Source organism: Sander lucioperca, chromosome 3 (genome assembly GCF_008315115.2).
Source record: "Sander lucioperca isolate FBNREF2018 chromosome 3, SLUC_FBN_1.2, whole genome shotgun sequence".
NCBI classification, from domain to species: Eukaryota; Metazoa; Chordata; class Actinopteri; order Perciformes; family Percidae; genus Sander; species Sander lucioperca.
Genome location: NC_050175.1, coordinates 25,085,316 through 25,108,731, shown reverse-complemented (window position 1 = coordinate 25,108,731; position 23,416 = coordinate 25,085,316). Strand labels below are relative to the sequence as shown.

The following is a 23,416-nucleotide window of genomic DNA, read 5'->3' as shown; positions in this document are numbered from 1 at the left end:
GAACCTAAATGTACACTCTTCTGAGTTTTATAATGCCTGCTGTGTTCTTTCCCATCTGAAACAATGCAGTGGAAAGAGGGAGTCAGGGCAGGAAAGTGAGCCAGCCAAGCCTCCAGTCAACTTAGAGGAGATCAAAGCCGAGATCAGAGCCGAGCTCAAGGCAAAGCTCGAGGAGGAGGCGTATAATAAAGGGTGAGGCCTTCTCTCCTCATCCTTAACTACACACAAACAATCTGTGTGATGACATTGGTGCTCATCATAAATCACCACATTCATGGGACTCATCAGTTATGTTTTTGTTATGCAGATGTATATAAGATGTATATAATGTTAAGCATAGAGAGAATTTAAATACTAAATTCTACATATGTTACTGCCTGATGATAGGACATCAATGAGATAGTAGAACATCAATATTATTACTGTATATTGTTAGATATTGCTGGTAAATGTGAACATTTCAAATGCAGCTACCAAGAGGGACTGAGGCAAAGCAAAGTGCTCCAGGAGGAGAAGCAGGAAGAGGAAAATGCTGCAGAGAAATTGCTGGAATCAAAAAATAAGGATGAAGAGAGCGGAAAGAAAATACGAACGAGCAGTTTAAGGACGAGCAGGTAAACCGAATCTGCTGCTTTAAAAAAAACAGAGATATCCAGAATGTTGTTCTTTGACAGTATTGACATAAGCAGACCAAATGACAAGTCTTCAAGTTACCTGAATCTCATCTACACCATGAGAGTGTCTAAAACTTTCAGTAGTTTAAATATATCAAAAGCTTCTTCTAACAAAACAAATGTGTAGTGCAAATGTAAAGAGGTAATAATCCACATTTTGCACACCTATTAGCCACTTGCAGAAAGATGGATGTTCATGATCACACATTTGTCAGGATAAAGACATCCTCAGATAATTTGTGTCCTGTTGGTAAATAATGGTCAATAATGTTGATGATCAATCAAAGATTTTTTTTTCATACTGGATACAGCACTATTGCCAGGCACTGACATCTATATCACAAAAGTTATAAATTGTAGCTTTATGTAGCTCTGCAGAGTTTGCATAGTATTATACATGAATGGTAAACCATGCAACAAAAAGAAAAAGGTGAAATCAAATTTAAGGAAGTAAACTGCCATGTTCATTATTCCAACAAATATATTATCTATTTTACCCATCTTGGAATGTATAAATCATTTCTCAGTTTAAGTAGAAAAATCTTTCCAGTACATGTATCTCTTGATGATTTCAAGCCAGATTGTTGTTTTTTTTTTTGCTGCAGTAAATATTTAGATATGTATCTGTCATTTAAAGAATACACATATAAAACTGTTGACAGCAATGGAAATAGTAGATGTACGTTTGTATACTGTATACTGTATGAGGTCATTATCTTCACAGGAGGATGGAGGAGGTCCTGGTTCTTCTTGGTCGCTTTTGTCCCAAGATTCCCTTGAATCGGCGACTTCTCTGGATCGCCCTGACACTGTTTGTGGTGATGTGTCTCGTTATCAGTATTTTTACATTCTTCAGTGACTACTATAACAGACGTGAGGACACGTAAGCAGGGACGGACTTTGTGCGAGGCGATGAAGATCTTTGGACTGAGTGTAGCAGAATAACCAAAGAACCCCAGTACAGAATAACAGAGTCGTCCGCCGTCTCTGTCAGTTTACCATATCACCACACTCACTTGAATCCATGACCCTGATTCTCGAGGGCCAAAGACGTTTTGGGAGGCTTTATGGGTTTGCCTTTGTCAAAGTTAACAGAAAGCTATACTATTGTTTGGATTGAAAAATTTAGAGATTGTTTGCTGCAGCGAGAAAAAAAGATAATTTCTGTTAAGGGACCAATTATATAGTGTGATGATTTATATATTTAAATTAGATGTAATGATATGTTCTGGTTTGGGTACATTTTGATGATGAATATGGCACTTTCCATTAAATGCCGCAGTAGAAACAGTGTATATTTATCTACACTCTAATGTTAAAGTATGATCTCTTAGGTCCAATAGATAATAAACCCCCCGAGAGATTTTGAACTAATATTTAATGTTTATGTTATGTTTTGTTTAATTTCTATAATGTGTATTTAAATACTTTAAAATATAAGCACATTCCAAAGTTCCTTAAGTGCAATATTTTGCAGTTGATGGTTCTCGTTTGTGCCATTTTAGATTGTGTCATCAGAGCACTGAGAGATTTTCTTCTTGTATGAGAGCACTGACTAAATGGCATGAGGCTTATTTGTATCTTTTTTGCACATGTGTGCCTACCTGTGTTGTTTGTTCTTTGTGTATTTTAGGCTCTGCCACTTCACCTTTAAATAAAGGTGCCTGAGAGATTTTGTATCAATTTCTTTTGAGTAATATAAGGTGCTACCAAAGCAAATGTGGTGCTATAATCCCTCTTCTAGCATGCTAACATCTAAGTTTGTTTTACCATCTGAAGCAGTGAACACAACATATACATATTATTACCTTTTAAGTTGATATGGCGAACATGTTAGCAAACAGTTGCTTAAATACACATCCAGCAGTTACGGAACAACAATATCTTTCATCTGGAGTCGCGTTTCTGGCCACCTGGTGAATGTAAGACCAATATTCATTATCTTTTAGCTCTGTTATTGGTCTACCAACACAGGGAAATATTGCGCTTTAGCTGCTAAATGCTCCTCTATGTTCAGCTAGTTGCTAACTGTGTCTGTGTTCATTTTGCAAAGTACATTAATTTGCATCCTTTCCTAGAGTTTGATGAGAAGTTTAATAACACTCATGTCTGTATGTATGCTAAATATATCGCTACAGCCCACATCTTAGTTTAGCTTAGCACAACGACTAAAAACATGGGCCAACAGCTAGCCTGGCTCTGTCCAAAGGTTACTAAATCCACCTACCAGCACATCTAAAGCTCACTAATTAACATTTTATGAATTGTTTGTTAATCTGTCTTGTTGTCAATGTTAGGTTGCAGAAACTATAAAAAAAGTCACTGCATCAAGACTAGAAATAGCCCCTCCCCCTGGTAATTAGTTAAGTTTGGATGGCTTACCCAAACAAGACATAACATTGTAAGTTTGTGAGTTTAGAGGTGCTGGTAGGTGGATTTTGCTACCTTTGGACAGAGCCAGGATAGCTGTTTTCCCCTGTTTCCAGTGGTATGCTAAAATAAGCTAAGCTAATCGACTGCTGGCTGCAGCTTATTTATCCGACATCATAGTGGTATTGATTTTCTCATCCAAATCTTGGCAAGAAAGCAACATTTATCTAAATTATGTAATCAATAGGCATATTTTGACATGTCACAGTAGAAAAAGCACAGGTGTAAATAAATTGATGATTGCTGAATTTCATTTAGCTGGTTCAGTTTCAGGGTCCTGGTATTGTTTTTCATGATGTCAAAATGACAAAAGTCAAAATGCTGTGAAAAAGGTCAATCCCAATCATATTTTCTTCTCTGTTCTCACTTACCGACACATCTAAATTCCATTATAATCTCATTGGAGTATCTTAATTAACTCAGGAAACCATTTAATGTAATGTAATTTAACTCTTGAAGGTCTTAATGTGACCCCATAGACACACAAACACCTTAAGATAAGTTTAATATCAGTCCTTTTCCGTAGCTCCCAATGTGTGTCATTTATAATGCCCCCATTGACACCTCACATCTGACAAAAACACTGCTGCATGTTCGTCAGCTCTGCGTCATTTCCTGCCGTCAGGGCTTGTGTGGAGATGTTTTTGTGGAAGTGGGATGTTGCCGTGTGCCAAAGGCTCATCAGAGGATACAAGACATCATAAGCATGTTCATGACTGAGTAATTCCCCATGGGAGGAAATCATTAGGACAGGCTAACCCTAACCCCAAGAGGACAGGCTTAAACTACACATATTATAAGCTGTATTTTCACTTAAATCCAACAAATTTGCGTATGTTCTTAACTTAACACTTGTTTAAGTCAAAGAACAATCCAGTTTAAATCATCATTTAATTATTCCTGGACATGAATTTACTGCATTTGGCTTCACATAACCTTTGTTGCTTTATCTCCTGTTGACAAATGAGTTTTATATCTTTTTTCTCCTGGGCCCTGCTCCTAGAACATATAATGGCTCTTGATCTGACCCGTGGGCAGTACTTCCCTCTTCCTTTTCCTTTTCTTTCTGGCAATGACAGAGTCCACACACACCCCAGTGAATAGAATCAACTCTATTTAACCCTGTCATTTGGCTCACAAGCGCATAAACCGGGCATCACTTGCCGTCCATCTGCATTCATCCGACTCTTTTCTGACCTCTTTTCTCATAAATATGATCTGGCTTTGCATCTCATCGGTTTTGTCAATTACTCCAGTCATCTCTGATCAATATATTGAAACAAGCCACATCAGAGGTAAGTAATTCTAGCAGGTTTGATATTTATTCATTTGTAAAATTCTATCTTGTTTTGTTTTTTTGAATAAAAATGTCTGTAGATAAAATGTAGGCAACTCCTTTTCCTCAAAGTATCTAAATCTAATAAATGGTTTCCAGTTTTCCCAGCAGCGAACCAAAGTATTGCTGGAGTATTCCAGGTTAGTGACTTAAATGACCTCAACCAGCCTCAGTATGGCTTCAATGCCTCTGAAGCTCGGAGGCTCTGCTCGGCCCTCGGAGTGAACATTGCCTCAAAAGCACAAGTACAGGATGCTCTCACTAGAGGCTTAGAAACATGCAGGTGAGACCAGAGAAGAAATGATCAACTCACTCATCTCAGTGGAGTTTGATGAAAAGCGCCTGATGTTCTGTCATGTTTTGTTTTTATTCAGGTTTGGATGGATTGATGAACATTTTGCTGTCATTCCTCGCATCAAGGCCCTTTCTAATTGTGGCAAAAGTCAGACGGGCTTGGTGACGTGGCGAACCTCTGTTACACAAAAGTTTGATGTGTTCTGCTTCAATGAATCAGGTATGACCTTTTTATTTTTTACACTACACATTAAGAGGCAACAGTAATTTGTAGATATCATGCATGCTATTCTCAACACAGCCCTAGCTTTTTGTTCTTTAAATAAAACATGTTGGTATTAAAATAGAAGGTATTAACTCAGATTAGTGTGAATGAATAGTCCTGCCATAGGCTGTGCTATCACATTTACATTTGGACTGAATAGCTGCATTTTTTCTATATTCTACATAACTTGTTTTGTTTTTTTATGGAAAACTACTTTCTACTACTACAAAATTCCTTAGAAATTAATGATGGATTAATGATTGAATTGTTTGATTGAATGTTGACTGAAATTGTGGAGATCATAAAAGCGTTGTATAAACCTCCACAACTGTGTTATGTTTATTTTACAGGATTTTTAAATAATACATAAACTAAATATGTACCATTACCGGAAACTCATTCAGAAATGTTATTTTTAATAATTTCCTGCACTATATTTAAAGGCAGCTGTACAAGGACATGACTGTCAGCACAGAGTTGCAAATGGGAGGCAGAAACTATTTTTGAAAAACATACATTTATCAAATGGCATGCACTTTTTATAACACTTATCTAATCTCTCATGGCCTTTATGTACATGCACAGATGCGGCAACACAATTAAGGGATGCAACGACTAATAGCCCTTTGAACAGCAGGGATTACTCGCAGCAAACTCAGTCTCCTTCTAAGGCAGCAACCTCCACCCGGACCACGCAGTCTACGACTTCTTCCTCAACTCCTAAAACCATAGACAATGAGGCAGCACCAGCCCGGTTTGTTAGCAGTGTACAAAGTTTTGCTGGAGGTATGAGGATTTTGTTCACAAGAAAATTAATGTTGTGGAGGATTTTTTTGTCATATTCAATACATACTACATATGAGTAACAACTACAAAAACGTTCTATCATAAGTGTGTGGATGTGATTTTTGTTTTATATGACTAATGTATTTTCCGTTTCATGTTTTATTGTTCCAGCAAAGGCTATACTCATCACGTCAACTTGTGCCCTTCTCCTTACTGCAGTAATTATCCTTGCATACATCAAATTGTGAGTGGTTTTCCATATGAACATACTTTATAATACTGAGGTCCAAAGACTTGTGTTGTGGTTAAATGATGCTATCTGAAAAAAGCACATACATGAATCAGTGATAGTGAATTGGTTGTTAGTGGGCTCTACATACAATAGCACTACTCTACTACTCTAGAAGCTATACTGTACATCAGCACAGAAGAGCTGTGGATAAACTGATAAGGCAAAGCAGCTTTCTTTGTACTGAATATTACATTTATTTGTCCTTTTGTTATTATTACATAGGCTACGTATATTAGTGCATCATTTGTTTTTTTTTCTCTCTGTGAAAAGGAGGAGTCGCGCTCCGAGCTCTGACATAAAGCAGCAGCAAGAGTACATCCAGACAGAAGAATGGACGTGTGAGAAGAACATAAAGGAAACCAATCGGGCTGCACAGGAAGATGAGACGATAGAAGTGGTTGACAATGCAAGTTAAACATTTTTCTGATATTTTTAAGAGGCACTCCATGGACAACTACTGAGGTTTTTTTTAGGACAAAGATGTGTCCCTTGTTTTGTGTGAAAGTAATGTAACAGAATGGCCATAAAGGGCATTTATTTTTGTACTGTATATGTTATACAGTATGTGCTTGTTAGTATTTTCAGTCATCTGATGTTAATAAATGGTGCAGTCTGGCCACTAGATGGCAATGTTGGCTATACAATCATTGTGAAGACTGAAGACATTTTATTCTTTTAACATACTGTCTGTTGCTTCAAATAATGAACATACATGTAAATGCAACATTTCTACAACAATTTCAAGCATTGTGCCATTATGAACTGATGTATCTCCCAAAATTTAAATATATTGATATCTTCCAAATCTCTTTAAAACAAGCTAATTAAGGGAGAGACAGAGGAAATGTACCAGACATCATCTGTTATCGGTCATCTAGGCTAACATTGTGTAACACTCTCAACCACAAGTGTTCTTGTGTCTGATGTACAGTGTATACAGTAACTGAAAAACGTCAAGTTTCAAACTATTTCTATGGCATACCCCCATCACAAAATGGAGTGTAAGGTACAATTGTTTATACATTCTGGGTTTGTGTAATGACAAGTGTGTGAATGTATTTCACACAAGCCTGGACCCCCACAGCTTTTGTCTAAACCTTTGAGAAGCAAAGTGTCATCAGTCATCCAAAGCATGCGTCTTCACTTTACCAAACTCCTTATGAACTTGTGACCACTTAAGCATTGCTTTTTGATTGGCAGGATATTGTATTTTTCATGTAATCATCACAGTCACTCACTGGCACTTTTCAAAATAAAGGTAAATGGTGATTACTGAGAGCTCAGCATGCTTGGATTCTGTCTAATGCGAGGTCCATTTTATTCATACTGGGAATTCATAGCTTCAGACTTCACTGCATCGACTATGAAGCTGAGTTCATTGCACAGTGTCTCGTGTCTGTAGGCCATGCGGATCTGGGCGACGTTGGTCCGACGGATATCGTTCCCTTCAGGTCCATCTTTCAGGTAGTTCTCTCCTAAGAAGTGCCTCTTTTCCTGTAAATGAACAACAACAAATTATTGGGAGAAAGATGAGATCAATGTTGATTAAATGTCATGGAGATTGGGCAGAGAAAATGGAAAAGTAGGCGGTGAAAATGTCACTACCTGGTGAGACAGTCCACTTTGCAGCACACTGTTTCTGGCTATTTCACACACATCACAGGTGCTCAGCTTCCACAGCTGAGCTGCGATAGCGTACTCTTCCATCAGTGGTTCCTAGAATCAGGACGTAAACAATGGATAAGGAATTATTTACACTGCAGAACTAAATCCATCTAAAGTACACTGCAATAGTATGTTTATTTGTTTTGATTCTGGTATACTGAACTAGAAACACTATATTTCCTGTGTATTTGTTTCTGTTTACCTTTGTGTAGTGGAACTGCATGGGATCATCTGTGGACAGGGACACACACAGGCCTTTGTGCAGGAACTCTCGGAGAGGATTTTTGGAGTATTCCAGGAACAGACTGTTGTTGCTGAGTGGAGACATTGCAATTGGCACCTGGGCCAGATAGTACAGGTACTGCAGCACAGGGCTCTGAGGGAGCATGAAGTTTAAAATAAATGAACTAAGTACTGCTGACAGTCAGACAAACACATATGGTACACACACACATACAGTACACAAAGCTGGAACTTGGTACTTTGTTGTGCACGTTGAACAAGGACTCAAGTTCTGTATTGTTAAATCTAAAACATTAGATTTTAGATCCAGGTTCCCCATAATGAACACAACCTGATCTTATATAAGAATGTGTAGGCCTTTATCCACATTGTCCAGACTTACTGTAGATACAATTGGATTATTGCAATTGTAATAAATAAGTTACACAGATGATAACCTAAAGAAGCAACAAGAAAGCACCTTGCTACCTTACTCTATTTCTTAGCAGTTAGTGTTGTAGGTCAATATCAGTGACTCATTGTCATCATTTTTTTCAGGAACATCAGAAATTCAAAACTTCCAATTTCCTCTCCCTCACCTATGGTTCTCACATTTTCACGCTAATAGCGAGAAATCTGCAGGGCATTTCGGATACACAAGCTTGGGCTCAAACCAACAAAAACTTTAGTATTGATTATGTTGCCATTTGGTCCAAAGTGAAGAGTCATTAATACAAATGAGAATAGTCGTATTATTGATCTTTGGCTGTGGGTCAGCCCACACAGCAGCAGCAGCAGCAGCCACATTTGTTATCCCCTCCCTGCTCCAGGAAGGATAACTCTTTGATCACTATAAATTCTGCCAACAGCATCTAAATACTAGAATAACCTGTCCACAAGTCTGTACCTTCTTCAAGTTGAGTCCATGTGAGATATTGTCTGATGTGAGAAAGGCAGAGACCAAGTGAGTGATTGATCCAGCTTCTCCGCAATGGGGACGGAACTGGAAGGTGCTCAGTCCACGCTCTCTATTTTGGACACAGAAGGACAATCAATATACGAGCAAATCATAGAACAGTGCTCTCTCATCCTTGTATTCATCATACTGAGAGTATTTAGATATCAGCTGCATATTGAGATGTCAAAGATAATTTCTTCCCTGAGAGTTTTACAAAGTAAACTGTCCACTGAGTGCTGGACCCAGTACCAGGTCAGGTCCTACATTGTAAAGGCACAGCATTTCCCCCCATCAATCTTACAGCAAAGCACTCTCCTTTAATGAAGAGGTGTGGGTTTTGAAGAGTAAAGAAGGCATTAGTGCTTACTTTCTGAGGTTGTTGAGGACCATGATGTTTGCATACATGTGGAAGATGTAGTAGCTGTAAGGAGGGTTGTCATCTGCAGTCCACTGTTCTGGCTTTGGGCTCCTGAAGGAGAACATGTGATCGCTGTGTTTGGACTCATCGTCTACGCTGTCGAACCCTGACACCTGCACAAAAATAAGTAATTTACTACTGGTACCTTCAAATTAATTACACAACTGTGTTTTACTATATTGTCATTCATTATCTGTTTATACACCAGCCTCCACCTATGGGTGCCCACATAGGGAGTTACATTTGTTGACATATACTACTACTTAATAAACACTTTTCATCATCTTACAACTATCTTATAGTGTGTTATAAACCATTTATTTAGTGTTTATATACTGCATATACATGCTTATTACCTCCAACAAATTAATAGCAGTGAATAGGTAACATTAGGTATAAATTAGAAACTTACATATTTGAGAAACACATGAAGTTGTTTGTGCGTCTGTGGGTTAACAGTGGCCTCAAATAGAGGAAGGAATACGTTCTCCAGCATCTTGGCAAAATTAGGTACAAGCTTCTTTGCCTTGAAAATATCACTGAAACACATTAAAACATTGTTTTATAACTTTAGGAAATTTCAAGATTTCACATTTCAAGATTTCACATTTCTCTTATAAATTAGAAGCTTTTTTTTCTTCAGGCTGTAGCACTCACTATATTCTGGGCACTTGAATGATCCACCTCATGTTTGGAGAGTGTACTTTGTGGTGAATAAACCACTTAGCCAGACTGTCCCACTCCTCTGGAGAGCGTCCGTAGATGGAAAGGCGTGGCTCTGCATGCTGGTACTTACTCTCCTCCAGGTCATGGGCCACTTCCTATTAAAATATGAGAAGTAGAGTGTGCTAAACTGTCTCTGCAAAGGTTTTTTTTACATTTTAAGTTCTGACTTAAAATGTATGAGTACATAATATGATACCTTTATGATGCGAGCAAAATACTCTCCATTTATGAGGTTGTCTGTTTTCAGGAAGATTTCTCGAAGTTCACTGGCTCCCACTGGATTATACTTCGAATTGAACTTGTCAAACCGGTGGAAGGTATGTCTCCCCTGTAAAGTTTATAAATTACAAAACATAATGGTCGGTCATGAAAAAGCGGCAATCAATACTGGTATTTACCTGTGCTGGCAGTGAACTGAAGTGACACAAGTTAGAGGCAGAGAGAGTGAAGGAATTGTAATTAGTATAAAAATTGTGTAATGTGTAATTTGACATGAAATTTCCATTTATTTTTTTGCCTTGACAGAAACATTTCTGACAAAATTGAGAAACGTATTAATTTGCCTCCGAAAAAACCATAATGCTAATACATGGGGGCATTTTCTACTTTTCTTACAGCATGCACATCCAGAGAGTCCACAGTAAGGTCATAGGGGTCCTTATTGAGACTGTGGAAAACCTGCTGGAGAGTCATCTTTTGTCCTGCCTTTTCCAACACCACACGTTCAGCACCAGTCTTATATGTTTCCTGGATGAAGGTCAGCAGGTGTTTCTGAGACATGCAGGCAGCTGCATGAATATGCGTGTCCACCTGATAGAGAGAAACAAAGTCTATGTTCAGTCTACTGGACAAATTGAGTGTTTACAAAAACACACATGGCTTTTACCATACCATTTTATACAAATAGTTAAGGAAGAACTGACAGCATGTACTGTCAAATCATATGTTTAGGTGTTTTCTCAGAGACAATCTGTGGGAGCAATATTGGATGATACACTCTGTCGATCCAACCTTCCTAACATTGTAGAAATCTCTGTGAGGCACACTTTTCAGTTCCTTTAGCTCAGCCATCTCATTGAGCATATCATGGAGGTAGAACTTTGAACTCAAGAAATTTAGTCGTCTGTGACAGTAGGTCTTCCTGAAAATTAGAGTGGGCCTCAGTTTAGTAAGTGGGATTAAGTACCGCATGCATAGGTGGCAACAACCAGTTTTACAACCATAGCTGTAGTGTCTTTTTGTTTTGGCAACTTACGTGGGTCCATCTGCAATCATTGCCAGCACATGACTGAGGTCTATGGCAAAGGTCTCTAAGTCAGGGTAAGGAAGGTCATTGGGCTGGTTTTCTCTCAAAGCCTGGGCATTGTCATACACATACACTATCCCATCCTTCATCTTTAGTTCATAGTTCAGATTCTCGGGGATGTTCTCCATACTGTAGGGATCTTCCCCCTTTGTTGGACATGGGCACATATCTGGAGGCCACAACATTGTTCTGTTACTGTCATATGAACCAGAACAAACATCAGTGAGTGTATCAATAACCATAACGTGTGTACACTTCATACCTGGTAGAACTTCATCTTCTTCGCTCCATTTCACGTTCTCAGCGCTGCGGAGGAACTGGGCTGTGGTTCTACAGAATCTATGATAGGCCAGCTTTGAGTATTTCTCGCGAATAAGCAGAGCCTTAAACAGACTTTTGGCTGCCTGTTCATAGTCCTCCACTGTAATCTGAATCGGGAATGGATATGACACATAAATCCATCCATCAAGTGTTGTCTTATTTAAGCCATTGGTAAATGCACATTTATGCCATGTTTTTCAACGTTCTGTGAACATGAAAAACAAATGTAAAAGCTGCGAAAGTATTAATTTCTCTAACAGTGATGCACACATTTGTGTTAATACAGTAGTACTTACTCCAGCACAGTAATCACCACTAATAGTGACCCTCTGGTAATCAGGGCAGTTTTCTGGCAGTGATGAGCAGGTGGAGCTGGGGGACAGGTATGGCGTGACTGCCACTGACCGCATACAATCTGTATTCACTGGGATCTGCAGGGACATTGACTGGGAACGAATCATCTTCAAGCTTCTTTTCCTGCAAAATTAGCAATATCATTATTTTAACGAACATAACTTTTCCAGAAGTCATGATACAATTGTTAAGGCATTCATGTGTGACATTGATCTGACTGATGACAACATCCTCTGTGATTTGGTGCAAGACAAATAGCAGAGCTTACCTCTTGGTACTCTCCTCTGACTGTTGCTCTGCCAGCTCCTTCAGCAGTTCATGTTCCTTGGCTTGCTGTAGGCCAATTGGGCAGTCCTCAGGCACGTTGAACATTGACAAGGCATCCTTGTTGTCTTCTTCCTTTAGCGCTGATGCATATACTTTCTCTGCCAGCAGTTGTGTCTCCTTCTCTGCCTCACTCAGAGTTACCTTCGGAAATTGACGAGGCATGTCTGCAAAAAGGAAGAAACTACAGTAAAATGACTGGTGACAGTGACATGTAATCACGGGATACAAAGAGGACCTGCCCTTTATTAGATATTTACTTGCTCTGACCAGTCTATGCTATTTGTAAACAAGTGAATCTACCTGTGTTTGGGTGCAGGACATTCAAGAACTAACTGCTGCACAGCATCACCACCCGGAGAGCTCTGTGTGAATTAACAGGATTAATTTTAAACACTTCACTTTCTATCCAGTTGTTTTTTTTCTCCCAACTCCAAATGAAAACCATGAACAAAATCACCTCTTGTGGTGCTTCATTCCACAGTCAATATTAACATTATCTTTATTACATTATCTAGCTTTATTGTTGTTGTCCACAATTTGCTTTTCCTGTTTTCCTGAGTAGCAAAATAGGATAATGTAATGGAAACATAGCTAGTTTTGTGGAATATCATACTTAGGTTAAAAGCATTTTGAATTGTGCAGCGGTACAAAATTGACATTTTGAAAATAACTCTTGTGTCAGATAGTTCCATTAAATTCTCCAGATTCATGACCTTTGAAGGAAAGCAAGTCCTCCTGAGTTAGACATGTTACTATATACTGGCACTCTGTCACTCCTTACTATAATAAAAATAATGGCAGTAATTCTGTTTTAGCCTGTATCATCAACATCATAGCTGTAAATAACGCTTGTTATTACTAAAGTATGTAATCCTGGATCCACCGTCAGGTACAGTCATGCTCATACAAATAGGCTTAAATAGACAGTATGTTAAACATACTGTCTATTTAAGCAAAGGAGATAACCTGGTGAATTGTAGTGTATTGATATCCTGTGATACAGGATACAGTTTGCCATTGGACTGCTGAGTCAACACCAGAGAAGGGCCATGCTGCATGGTGTCATATGCCAATGTTCCGCTCTGCAATGCTGCTTCCAGGAAACTTTTATCATTCCGGACACACAACACTATCCTGACAACAGCTGTGTGCATCACCGGAGCTTTATGACATCACATGCACACAGTGAAAAGAGATAGGCTCATAAAGCTGTATTGATCTGGTCTGGAGATAATGGCCTTGTCAATTATTAATTGTCCTTTCATACACCCCGAAATTTCTGTGAAACAGATACTTGTATTTATTTTTCTCACAGTCAGACGCCACACATCCCATTTGAGTTTAAAAAAAATAATATATATTGTTCAGCATGAGTGAGAGCCTCGATCGCCAATGACAGCTGGACAGGAACTATAGCTAACGTTAGTCACCAAAACATTTCCGGAAGAAAACAAAACAAAACATTGCACCGAAAAAAATTATAACTAATGCCGTTTTTTCGCCAATGGACCTGAAATCTGTTTAAAAAACATGAAAAGTGAACCTGACCATTAGCTAGCTATATAACCTGACGACACTTTCTTAAAATAAGTGCGCGGCTAATTAACGTTAGCTCTATCAAGTAGCTAACATTAAGACTACGGGCCAGCAAGGCACGGTGGGCACCGTTTTAGATCAGGTTTCCAGGTTAAACGACATGTTTCTTAGAAACGGTGTGAAACCATGGACGTGTGTAAAACGGGCTTTAAGCATGGTTTTAAGCCTAGTACCTTTCCCCCAGTGGTTTTCCTTCTTTTGCTGGGTGTGTCAGAGGTGTTACCCTACGGGCAGCGACGTGTATGTAAACCTATTTTATACTGTCTAGTGTAGCTAAACCTTAATTTTACTGTGAGCTAAACCATAGGTAAACCAACTCGTGGTATTAAAAAGACAGCTGCGCTTGCGCACACATCAAGGTGTTCAACGCACCACCATTTCAGTTTAATTTCGCGTTTGTCGGGGCTGAACACGTCAACGTTAATTGTTCAGTTATTCGGTTAACTGCAACGTTTGAGTGTTAGGAAGTTTTAGGCTAGTTTTTAACCAACGTACTAATACAGCTAGGTACAATATACGCAACGTTAACATTACGCTTTTTTGTGTTAGCTAACTTTACTGTTCTCTTAATACACCAATGCCCTATACTAGCTAGTAGTAGCGTGCACTTCCCATCCTAAGGGCATGGGCTACACCAAAGAGGTTAACGTTTTTTATATGTTTTAGCCAGCTAGCTAGCTAGCTAGCTAATTTACTCATCCTGCAGAGGTGCTGCCAGCTGGTAAGTTCATTACAATAACTTTCACAATCGTTTTGGCTGTTTTTTAACCTTACATTAGGTATGAATACAATTAAATTTTTTGAGCATAGACTGTAACGTTATTTAGAAAAGATTAAACATTTTCATTCAACAGTCTATGGCGGTTGTTATGACAACCCGGGCCAAGATGTGTCATGATCTTCTGTCTACTATGGTCATGATGACCAAAAAATAGCTTATTCTGCATTCAACAAAAAGCTGTGTCAATAAACGATTACATGTGTTAAGGACCCCCCCCCCCTCCAAAAAAAGTAAATAAAAATAAAATCTAAATTAAATTATCATTTAATTCGGCACTTACTGTGACCTACTGGCTTTTATGTTTGTATTTTCTCTTAACGTTAACTAATTGTTATGCATCACAACAAGGGAAATGTATGTGAAAAAAAAGTAACTTACTTGGCAATAAACCTGATTCTGTTTGTAATTGTCTTTATACATTTTTTTTCTGTAATTTTGTTTTATTTATTTAATTGCATCAAGTCAAAATTAATTCTATTACTTACTATGTATTCAAAAATTAATTTAGGTTTTTGCTACTCAACACCCAGCAGGGACTCATCTCCCCCACACATACTGTTAAATGTTGCTGCTGAATAATAGCAGATGTGCAGTGATGCAGAGAATAGCTTACATTGTAACTTGACTTCATAGCCATTTTACCCATTATATTGTATTATACCTATCATCAGATCTGCGCTTACCTTCATTGCCGCTCATAGCAATATCTGGGGGTGTTGTCATCTCAAGTTGGACACAGTGAAGCACTGTACAGATTCAGTGGTACCTTCAGAGATTCTGTCTGCATCTATCTGGGTCAGACTCAGTCAATCTATGAGTCTATGGTGGCATACAATTACAGTTTTGTTTTTCTGACTGCCAATCTCTCTATTTTAAGGAGCCAGTGGCCTCATGTTGACAGAGCTACTAATCCTGAGACTATGTTATAACTGGCTGTGAACAAAGAGGGGCCTCACTTAGAGGCAGGGTTTCCATGGGGTCTTAACATTTAAAAATGAAATTGTAGGCTTTAACACGTCTTAAATCCGCTGAAGTATTGTGTTCTAGGTCTTAAATAATGTCACAGGTCTTAATTTTCCTATGTAGATGTAACGTTATCTCTAATGCTCATTGAAATGCTCCTGCAGCGCTTTAGAATTTTTTTATTTATTTCTGTGGTAAAACAGATTTCTTTGTTTAAATTTAATTATGATAGTCTTAAAATGGTCTTATAAAGGTCTTAAAAAGTCTTAAATTTGACATGGTGAAACCCTGCAGAGTAGACAGAACCTGCTGCCTTCTGCTCTATTTATCTCTCTCAGACAAACACACAAGAACTCTCTTACACTTACATATAGTGTGCACTAGGGCTGTAACGATATGCGATATGAAACCGAAATTGCGACACTCAGATCCACAAACCTGTGTTCGTGTGAGAATGCAGAATCGCGACACACCCCTTCCACCTCCCAGAATTATCCTTCCTGTCCAGATCCAATGCTACCACATCTTTAAATTACTATTAGTATTAGTCGTTTTGGTGCCTTATCCCCCTTTTGTCGGTTAAATTTAGCTAGGCTAAACGCGAAGGGGGGGTGGGGGGATTCGGCAGGGAGGAGATTTTCGGCCCGAACACCGGTAACGCCAATGGAGGTGTAACATTACGAATGGCCGCTGTTCTGACTCGGATGCCTGGGTCTGTTTCCTGACGGTTCAGTAAACTGCCGTTAGCGTCCTTAGCACTGACCGGGTTTGGATGCTGTAATGATAGTGGCTGGCTGCTAGCTGGCTGGGGGCTGACTGTGGATGTGTCCCTGGGGCTGTTGTCAGCTCTCATCCCGACTGAAGCCTTGCAGCGCCGGGAGAGTGAGGCAGACAGACAGGGGTGTGCTAGCTGGCTAAATTACCATTAGATTAGTCTTCTATCTATACAGTTAACGTTACTGATGAATTCGTGGGTTAGAGTTCCAGAGTTGTTAATCGTGGTCAAAACAATCATACTAAAAATAACTGAGCCTGTTGAACGATGTCGTAATCTTATGTTACCCACCAAGAATTAGCTAACGTTATAGACCAAGCATTAGCATTAGCTACTTGTCAACCAGCACCTTTATAGTAGGCTAACCATTGGCTGGATCGATCAATATTGAAATCAATCAATATCAATAAATAAGGTCTCCGTTGTATTATTGTGTTGCAAAGTGGCATGTAATCAATGACAAAACAATGTCATGTGGCAGAAAAAAAGTTGTATTACGTTTACTGAGTATAGCTCTCCTCTAACCCCGTTTGCTCATTTAGCACTGTTTGCTTGCTTATTAGCACTGTTTTTATTTGAGCTCTGACCTTGTTTTTTTGTACATCTGAAAATACATAATCCAGCTGTGGTGTACAGTCGTGGCCAAAAGTTTTGAGAATTACATAAATATTGGAAATTGGAAAAGTTGCTGCTTAAGTTTTTATAATAGCAATTTGCATATACTCCAGAATGTTATGAACAGTGATCAGATGAATTGCATAGTCCTTCTTTGCCATGAAAATTCCACTGCATTTCATTGCTGTCATTAAAGGACCTGCTGAGATCATTTCAGTAATCGTCTTGTTAACTAAGGTGAGAATGTTGACGAGCACAAGGCTGGAGATCATTATGTCAGGCTGATTGGGTTAGAATGGCAGACTTGACATGTTAAAAGGAGGGTGATGCTTGAAATCATTGTTCTTCCATTGTTAACCATGGTGACCTGCAAAGAAACGTGTGCAGCCATCATTGCGTTGCATAAAAATGGCTTCACAGACAAGGATATTGTGGCTACTAAGATTGCACCTAAATCAACAATTTATAGGATTATCAAGAACTTCAAGGAAAGAGGTTCAATTCTTGTTAAGAAGGCTTCAGGGCGTCCAAGAAAGTCCAGCAAGCGCCAGGATCGTCTCCTAAAGAGGATTCAGCTGCGGGGTCGGAGTGCCACCAGTGCAGAGCTTGCTCAGGAATGGCAGCAGGCAGGTGTGAGCACATCTGCACGCACAGTGAGGCGAAGACTTTTGGAAGATGGCCTGGTGTCAAGAAGGGCAGCAAAGAAGCCACTTCTCTCCAAAAAAAACATCAGGGACAGATTGATCTTCTGCAGAAAGTATGGTGAATGGACTGCTGAGGACTGGGGCAAAGTCATATTCTCCGATGAAGCCTGTTTCCGATTGTTTGGGGCATCTGGAAAAAGGCTTGTCCGGAGAAGAAAAGGTGAGCGCTACCATCAGTCCTGTGTCATGCCAACAGTAAAGCATCCTGAGACCATTCATGTGTGGGGTTGCTTCTCATCCAAGGGAGTGGGCTCACTTACAATTTTGCCCAAAAACACAGCCATGAATAAAGAATGGTACCAAAACACCCTCCAACAGCAACTTCTTCCAACAATCCAACAACAGTTTGGTGAAGAACAATGCATTTTCCAGCACGATGGAGCACCGTGCCATAAGGCAAAAGTGATAACTAAGTGGCTCGAGGACCAAAACGTTGAAATTTTGGGTTCATGGCCTGGAAACTCCCCAGATCTTAATCCCATTGAGAACAAACAAAAACCCACTAATTCTGACAAACTCCAAGAAGTAATTATGAAAGAATGGGTTGCTATCAGTCAGGATTTGGCCCAGAAGTTGATTGAGAGCATGCCCAGTCGAATTGCAGAGGTCCTGAAAAAGAAGGGCCAACACTGCAAATACTGACTCTTTGCATAAATGTCATGTAATTGTCAATAAAAGCCTTTGAAACGTATAAAGTGCTTGTAATTATATTTCAGTACATCACAGAAACAACTGAAAAAAAGATCTAAAAGTAGTTTAGCAGCAAACTTTGTGAAAAATAATATTTGTGTCATTCTCACACTGTACTGGCAAAAGTCAATCTAAAAACAAAGAATTGCCCTTAGAAGGCATTATTCTACCCTACACTTTCTGATTACCATATAGATCAGCAAAGTGACCAGACTGATCCTTTATGTCAATGGTGAGCACACTCTTCTAGCAGTCAATGTGGTAAAATGCATGCGCTATGCCTTATGTGCGCGCACTCACAAAAATGCATTGACGATGGCGACACCAAGTCCTCCCAGAGTTGTGCTTTTTGTCATTAGTTTTGCTTTCAATAACTTGGTAAACAGTGGCAGTAAGCGAACAGCTACATGCAAGGTGTGTGGCACCAAGATAAATAATGCCAGATCAACAACGTCGAACTTCATCAGGCATCTCAAAACGCACCCAGATAGGTCAGTCACTTGCTAATGTGAAAGATACGTTACATTTAGCATATATCGTCACAGGTAACAAGCTAACCATCGCAAAGTGTTGTGCTAATGCTGGGAACAGGCACATTGTATCTTTATAGTCAGTAGTTGCTGAGGCTCAGACATCCATGGTGCACAGGAGGCGGGACCCACGGATCCATCTCCCCAGGAACAAACGCTGTGTCGGGTGGGCAAACTCATGTGATGCGTAATTGATCCCGTGGATGATTTGTAGACTATTAAGTGAACAAGGTGTACCCGGTCCACCAAACACTGGACCGTCTTGACCGTCTCAATTCTGCACATATTTCTGTTACTGTAGTTCTATTTACTATTTCATTATTTCATCCATGCGTGGATCCGTGCCCACTGTCACCTGCCGTGGAGACGCTGGCCTCACTAACCTCTCCTCCTCTGAGTCGGATCTCCCTCGCGCTGGACTCAGTTTCACTGAGCCTACTAACACTTAAAATATAAATAAATAAATGTTAAAACATTGTTTATTATATTACAAAAATATAGGCAATAGGCTTGTAAAAACTATTGAAAACTGGCTCCTGAAACACCGGCCCGCTGTAGGGTGTCCGGTAAGAACTTCAACCAGAGATGTCTGACTTTGAGATCCAGGAAGATTTATTTACAACTCAAATATGAAGTTAACTATGAAGTTGTATTTGACGTTACATGTGAAGTTGGATGTGGTTCTGAAATATAAACAAATAATAATGCACATTAATAAGCATCTGACTTACTATGAACATTATTTACCAAAACTAAATGTTAAAGCCACCAGCATATAACAAGAAACAATACTAAGAATTACATTCATTTCTCTGTAATAATTAACATAAATGTAACATATTGCTCAGTAACACAGACTGAGAATAAGCCACGATCTATTACAGCACACATATCCTTAACGGAGCAAACAGTGTAATACACCTTTAATAGCTAAGCACGTGGCTCCACAGCGCTAGTCTGTTTACTGGTGATTGCATGTTGCTAGCAAATTGCTCTAACACAACCTGAATATCAACACGTGGCTGCACAAGTAATATTAAACAATCTGCACATCTATCAGCTATGCAATAACAAACACAGCAACAGCAATATTATCAAGGCGATAATATATCTCTCTCTCTCTAAATAAATGTCATATCGTAACACGGGCAAAGTGTAATCCACATTGTAGCAGAACACTTATTGAAATATGAATAAATGTAGCTTAAACTACACAGATAACGAGGCAGTAAAACCCATGACAGTATCACTTCAACAAGTCCGAATGGAATGATAAAGAAAAAAGTCCGTTTACAACTCTACAGTTCTGTCTCCTTCTCCTGTCTGAGCGCGAGTGATTGGCAGGAGATCAAAGTGATGACTCTCGTCACTGATTGGTCAATTATCTCAGGAGAGAGCAAATGTTACTATGGCCTTTTTTACAGGTCTGATAAATGTCCTGAGCGCTCTCATTTCCTCCTCACGCCATGATTCCAACTTCAAGAAACGCACTGTAGGCTATGCAGTGTGCCCCGCGCAGCAACTTCAGGAGACTCAGATGAAGCTGGGAACACGCGGTTTCCACACTGTGGTAATTCACCATGATAATAATGATATTTTAAATGAAAACGGTAATTGTTAACAACATTTTTACCGTAGTTTACTGTTACACCGGTAAACGTTACATCCCTAGATATGACAGACTTAGGTTAATATTTCACCAGGTCCGAGGGCTAGAGGAATGCGTTAAGTAGACCCTATAAAGTTATCCTACAACTGATTTTGTACCATACTGTACTGTATGGATGGTAGCTACAGGACATGCTTTGAATTCATAATATTTAACAATACAGTGTTAGGGACAGATCAGATGGCCAGAGACTTGAGACTTGACTTGGACTCGTAGCAAAAGACTTGAGACTTGACTTGAACTTGCCCCTCAAAGACTTGAGACTCAACTTGGACTTTCAAAAAATGACTGATATTTAGGACTCCCTAACTCAGCACCCCAATAACACAGGATATGCAGTATTTTATTCAGCATTTACAGAAGTCTTTCTCTTATTTATCAAATTGTCGGGTTTAGGAAACATCAGATCAGATGGCTGAAAAATAGAGTTATAGTGTAGCTCTGCAGAAAGCATTATTTGACACTAATGTGGGAAATATCTTAATGGTGCTCACTCTGGACTGTAAAAATGTGGGTCTGTGCACCCTTGTATTTGTGAGTCTGCTTAAATGCACTGGAACTGTGTAGCTGACCATGTATCATCTCCACAGTTACTTAGGAGAATAAGGATCCTCATTTATTATTTCCCATTCACTGTGTAAATCTCGTAGGAGGCCATTACCCAACCACTCATAGCCCCTTTCTTTATCTTGTCTTTTTTGTCTTTTCTCAGACATGTCACTGCTGCTAATGGCTGAGCCCCCAAGTTGGCTCTTTGTCAAAGTCATATCTCAGAGAGAGGTCAACAACACAAGATAAAGCCATTTACATTACAGAGAGACAGTGATGAGAGAGGGAAAGTAAGGAAGCAAATGCTTTCCCAAGCAATGACTTAAATGCTGCTTAAAAAGTGGTGTGTAGATGCATAGTTTATAGATAGATTACATATATATATATATATATATATATATATATATATATATATATATATATATATATATCACGATATTTTGGACAAAACACCTCGATATCGATACTGTAGGGTTGACCATTGGTGCTTTCACAAAATATTTTCACAATGAGATTTTTGACAAATACTCATCAGTAATGTGGATATAATGACTAATAAGTGGGTAAAGGCAAATAATAAAACAGCTAGAATAGTCTGGTGTTCTCACAAAATTACATCACTTTACTGTAATGCAGCCTTTAAAAACAGGAAAAGACAACACTTATACCATATTACGATATCCAGAATCTAAGACAATATCTAATCTTGTATCACGATATCGATATAATATCGATATATTGCCCAGCCCTAATATATATATTAGTTTATTTCACCAATATATGGGTTTTTATCTGGATACACATAAACCAGTTACCAGTTACAAAGTCTTGCATACTGTATAACAAAACTGCATACAACCATAAACCAAGATTTTTTTGAATCGAGATTTAAAGACAGAAAGATACTGTAAGTGATGTTTGCCTCCCATAGTCAATAATCAGTGGTCATCACTGGTCCAAGACTTCTAATATGTCAAATAAGTGCACTCACCTCCTCAGGCTTTACAGTCTCTGAATTTTGTATAAACTGTGCACAAGTTCCCCTTAGAGAAACATCTAAGTCATGCTGTGTCTTTGTTGTTGCTAGAGTATATGATATCTCATCCACCACCCTGCAGTGCTCATCACTCCATCCTTAACTCTTTCATTGCCGCAGCTTAGTGCAAGGACATCAGCCGTACAAAGGTAGAAGTCAGCCATAGTCATTTGCACTGTTGCACTACTGTTTAAGGCAGTATTAATGGATGTAGTAGGAATGATGTTCAAAATGGATCAACATATAAAATACAATTATTTCCCTGTTTTCTCTCTTCTTTCTTAGAGATTAATCATCCTCTTGTGGATGTTTTATTCATTTGCAGGACATTTTGCGGGGACGAGCCATGAGCAGACAAGCAGGAAATACCAGCAACGTAAGGGTGACCTTTTGATTTAATAAATACAACAAATGTACAAATAATATTAAAGATTTCACTACAGACTAATTTGTTACAAAGCTGAAAACCCCTGCTCTCGCTTCTGTCTCTTTAGCTACAGTCTCTCATGTAAGACATGTAAGCACATTCACCCGGACCTACCTCATCAGTGCACGTCATAGCAAAAGTAAGACGTCTCTATTATTGCATGTATTCTGTGAACTATGCAAAGAAACTAAAACTCCAAGCTGTCTTTATCACTGGTAACATCAATCTCTGGGTAGAGTCTCACAGACAGATCAGAGCACTTTCTCTAATACCTTAGCATAGCAGAATAAGCAGTCTTGCAGGACCGCATGGATGAACTCCTTACACAGAAGGCCCAGATTTACAGCTGTGGCCATAAGCAGGAGGGGGACCCACTGTCCCTGATTTAGCCTGACCGTGTTTGAGATTATGATGCTAATCCTCTCAGATAAGGTTATCAGGGTACTTTTAGAGTTGGCTGTAGAGGACTGACTCTTAGCCCTGACCTGTATCATTTTGATTGACAACAGTATTGTCAGACTGATTATTCATTTGTCTTCCTCTCCTCTACTCAATAGTGCAATTACAGTGTGTCAATAAGCAGTGCCAAAAACCGTGTAAATAGGCGATCTTATTAACACCTGATGGTTATTTTCCAGTGGCTCCAGACAGACCTTTTTCACTCAGTTGCATTTTTGCCAGCTTTGGTATCTTAGCCAAACATCCTG

At 39.1% G+C, this 23,416-nt stretch overlaps 4 protein-coding genes across 9 annotated transcripts in view; 3 read left to right on the top strand and 1 right to left on the bottom strand.

Moving 5' to 3' along the window:
• mrvi1 (murine retrovirus integration site 1 homolog) overlaps positions 1-2,347 on the top strand; it is a 39,179-nt gene extending 36,832 nt beyond the window's left edge. The window contains exons 38-40 of the mRNA XM_031324223.2: positions 70-192; positions 471-614; positions 1,399-2,347. Of these exons, the coding sequence (XP_031180083.1) occupies positions 70-192; positions 471-614; positions 1,399-1,561 (430 nt within the window). The 3' untranslated portion in view covers positions 1,562-2,347. The remainder of the gene's footprint in view (positions 1-69; positions 193-470; positions 615-1,398) is intronic.
• The window catches only part of mical2a (microtubule associated monooxygenase, calponin and LIM domain containing 2a), an 858,504-nt gene that overhangs the window by 430,293 nt on the left and 404,795 nt on the right, over positions 1-23,416 (top strand). The gene's annotated exons all lie outside the window — the stretch shown is intronic.
• Positions 4,162-7,353, top strand: lyve1a (lymphatic vessel endothelial hyaluronic receptor 1a). 2 transcript variants are annotated; one of them, XM_031324287.2, is made up of 6 exons: positions 4,162-4,399; positions 4,540-4,723; positions 4,815-4,954; positions 5,585-5,785; positions 5,957-6,029; positions 6,351-7,353. In XM_031324287.2, exons 1-6 carry the CDS (start codon positions 4,318-4,320, stop codon positions 6,490-6,492), a joined length of 822 nt encoding a protein of 273 aa, XP_031180147.1. In that variant the 5' UTR covers positions 4,162-4,317; the 3' UTR covers positions 6,493-7,353. The 2 variants fall into 2 exon arrangements, with proteins under 2 accessions (XP_031180147.1, XP_031180146.1); XM_031324286.2 differs by having other exon boundaries at positions 6,348-7,353.
• Positions 6,624-22,329, bottom strand: ampd3a (adenosine monophosphate deaminase 3a). 5 transcript variants are annotated; one of them, XM_031324259.2, is made up of 16 exons: positions 14,284-14,467; positions 14,144-14,249; positions 12,316-12,538; positions 11,990-12,170; positions 11,635-11,800; positions 11,322-11,541; positions 11,078-11,207; positions 10,682-10,876; positions 10,263-10,394; positions 9,998-10,161; positions 9,753-9,879; positions 9,290-9,453; positions 8,872-8,992; positions 7,945-8,118; positions 7,683-7,793; positions 6,624-7,571 (listed from the first exon to the last, which is right to left on the bottom strand). In XM_031324259.2, exons 3-16 carry the CDS (start codon positions 12,534-12,536, stop codon positions 7,395-7,397), a joined length of 2,283 nt encoding a protein of 760 aa, XP_031180119.1. In that variant the 5' UTR covers positions 12,537-12,538; positions 14,144-14,249; positions 14,284-14,467; the 3' UTR covers positions 6,624-7,394. The 5 variants fall into 5 exon arrangements, with proteins under 5 accessions (XP_031180119.1, XP_031180120.1, XP_031180118.1 ...); XM_031324260.2 differs by lacking the exons at positions 14,144-14,249; positions 14,284-14,467 and adding an exon at positions 22,238-22,329; XM_031324258.2 differs by lacking the exons at positions 14,144-14,249; positions 14,284-14,467 and adding an exon at positions 15,435-15,565.

What these genes read in the sequence shown, in the direction of transcription:
- lyve1a (XM_031324286.2), top strand. Translation starts at nt 4,318, where the DNA reads ATGATCTGGCTTTGCATCTCATCGGTTTTGTCAATTACTCCAGTCATC. An exon ending in TGTACAAAGTTTTGCTGGAG is followed by an intron (nt 5,786 to 5,956) that starts GTATGAGGATTT and finishes TTATTGTTCCAG; the next exon opens with CAAAGGCTATACTCATCACG. An exon ending in ATCCTTGCATACATCAAATT is followed by an intron (nt 6,030 to 6,347) that starts GTGAGTGGTTTT and finishes CTCTGTGAAAAG; the next exon opens with GAGGAGTCGCGCTCCGAGCT.
- ampd3a (XM_035999838.1), bottom strand. Translation starts at nt 13,392, where the DNA reads ATGGCAAACTGTATCCTGTATCACAGGATATCAATACACTACAATTCA. An exon ending in TCAGAGGAGAGTACCAAGAG is followed by an intron (nt 12,171 to 12,315) that starts GTAAGCTCTGCT and finishes CTAATTTTGCAG; the next exon opens with GAAAAGAAGCTTGAAGATGA. An exon ending in AGAAGATGAAGTTCTACCAG is followed by an intron (nt 11,542 to 11,634) that starts GTATGAAGTGTA and finishes TGTGGCCTCCAG; the next exon opens with ATATGTGCCCATGTCCAACA.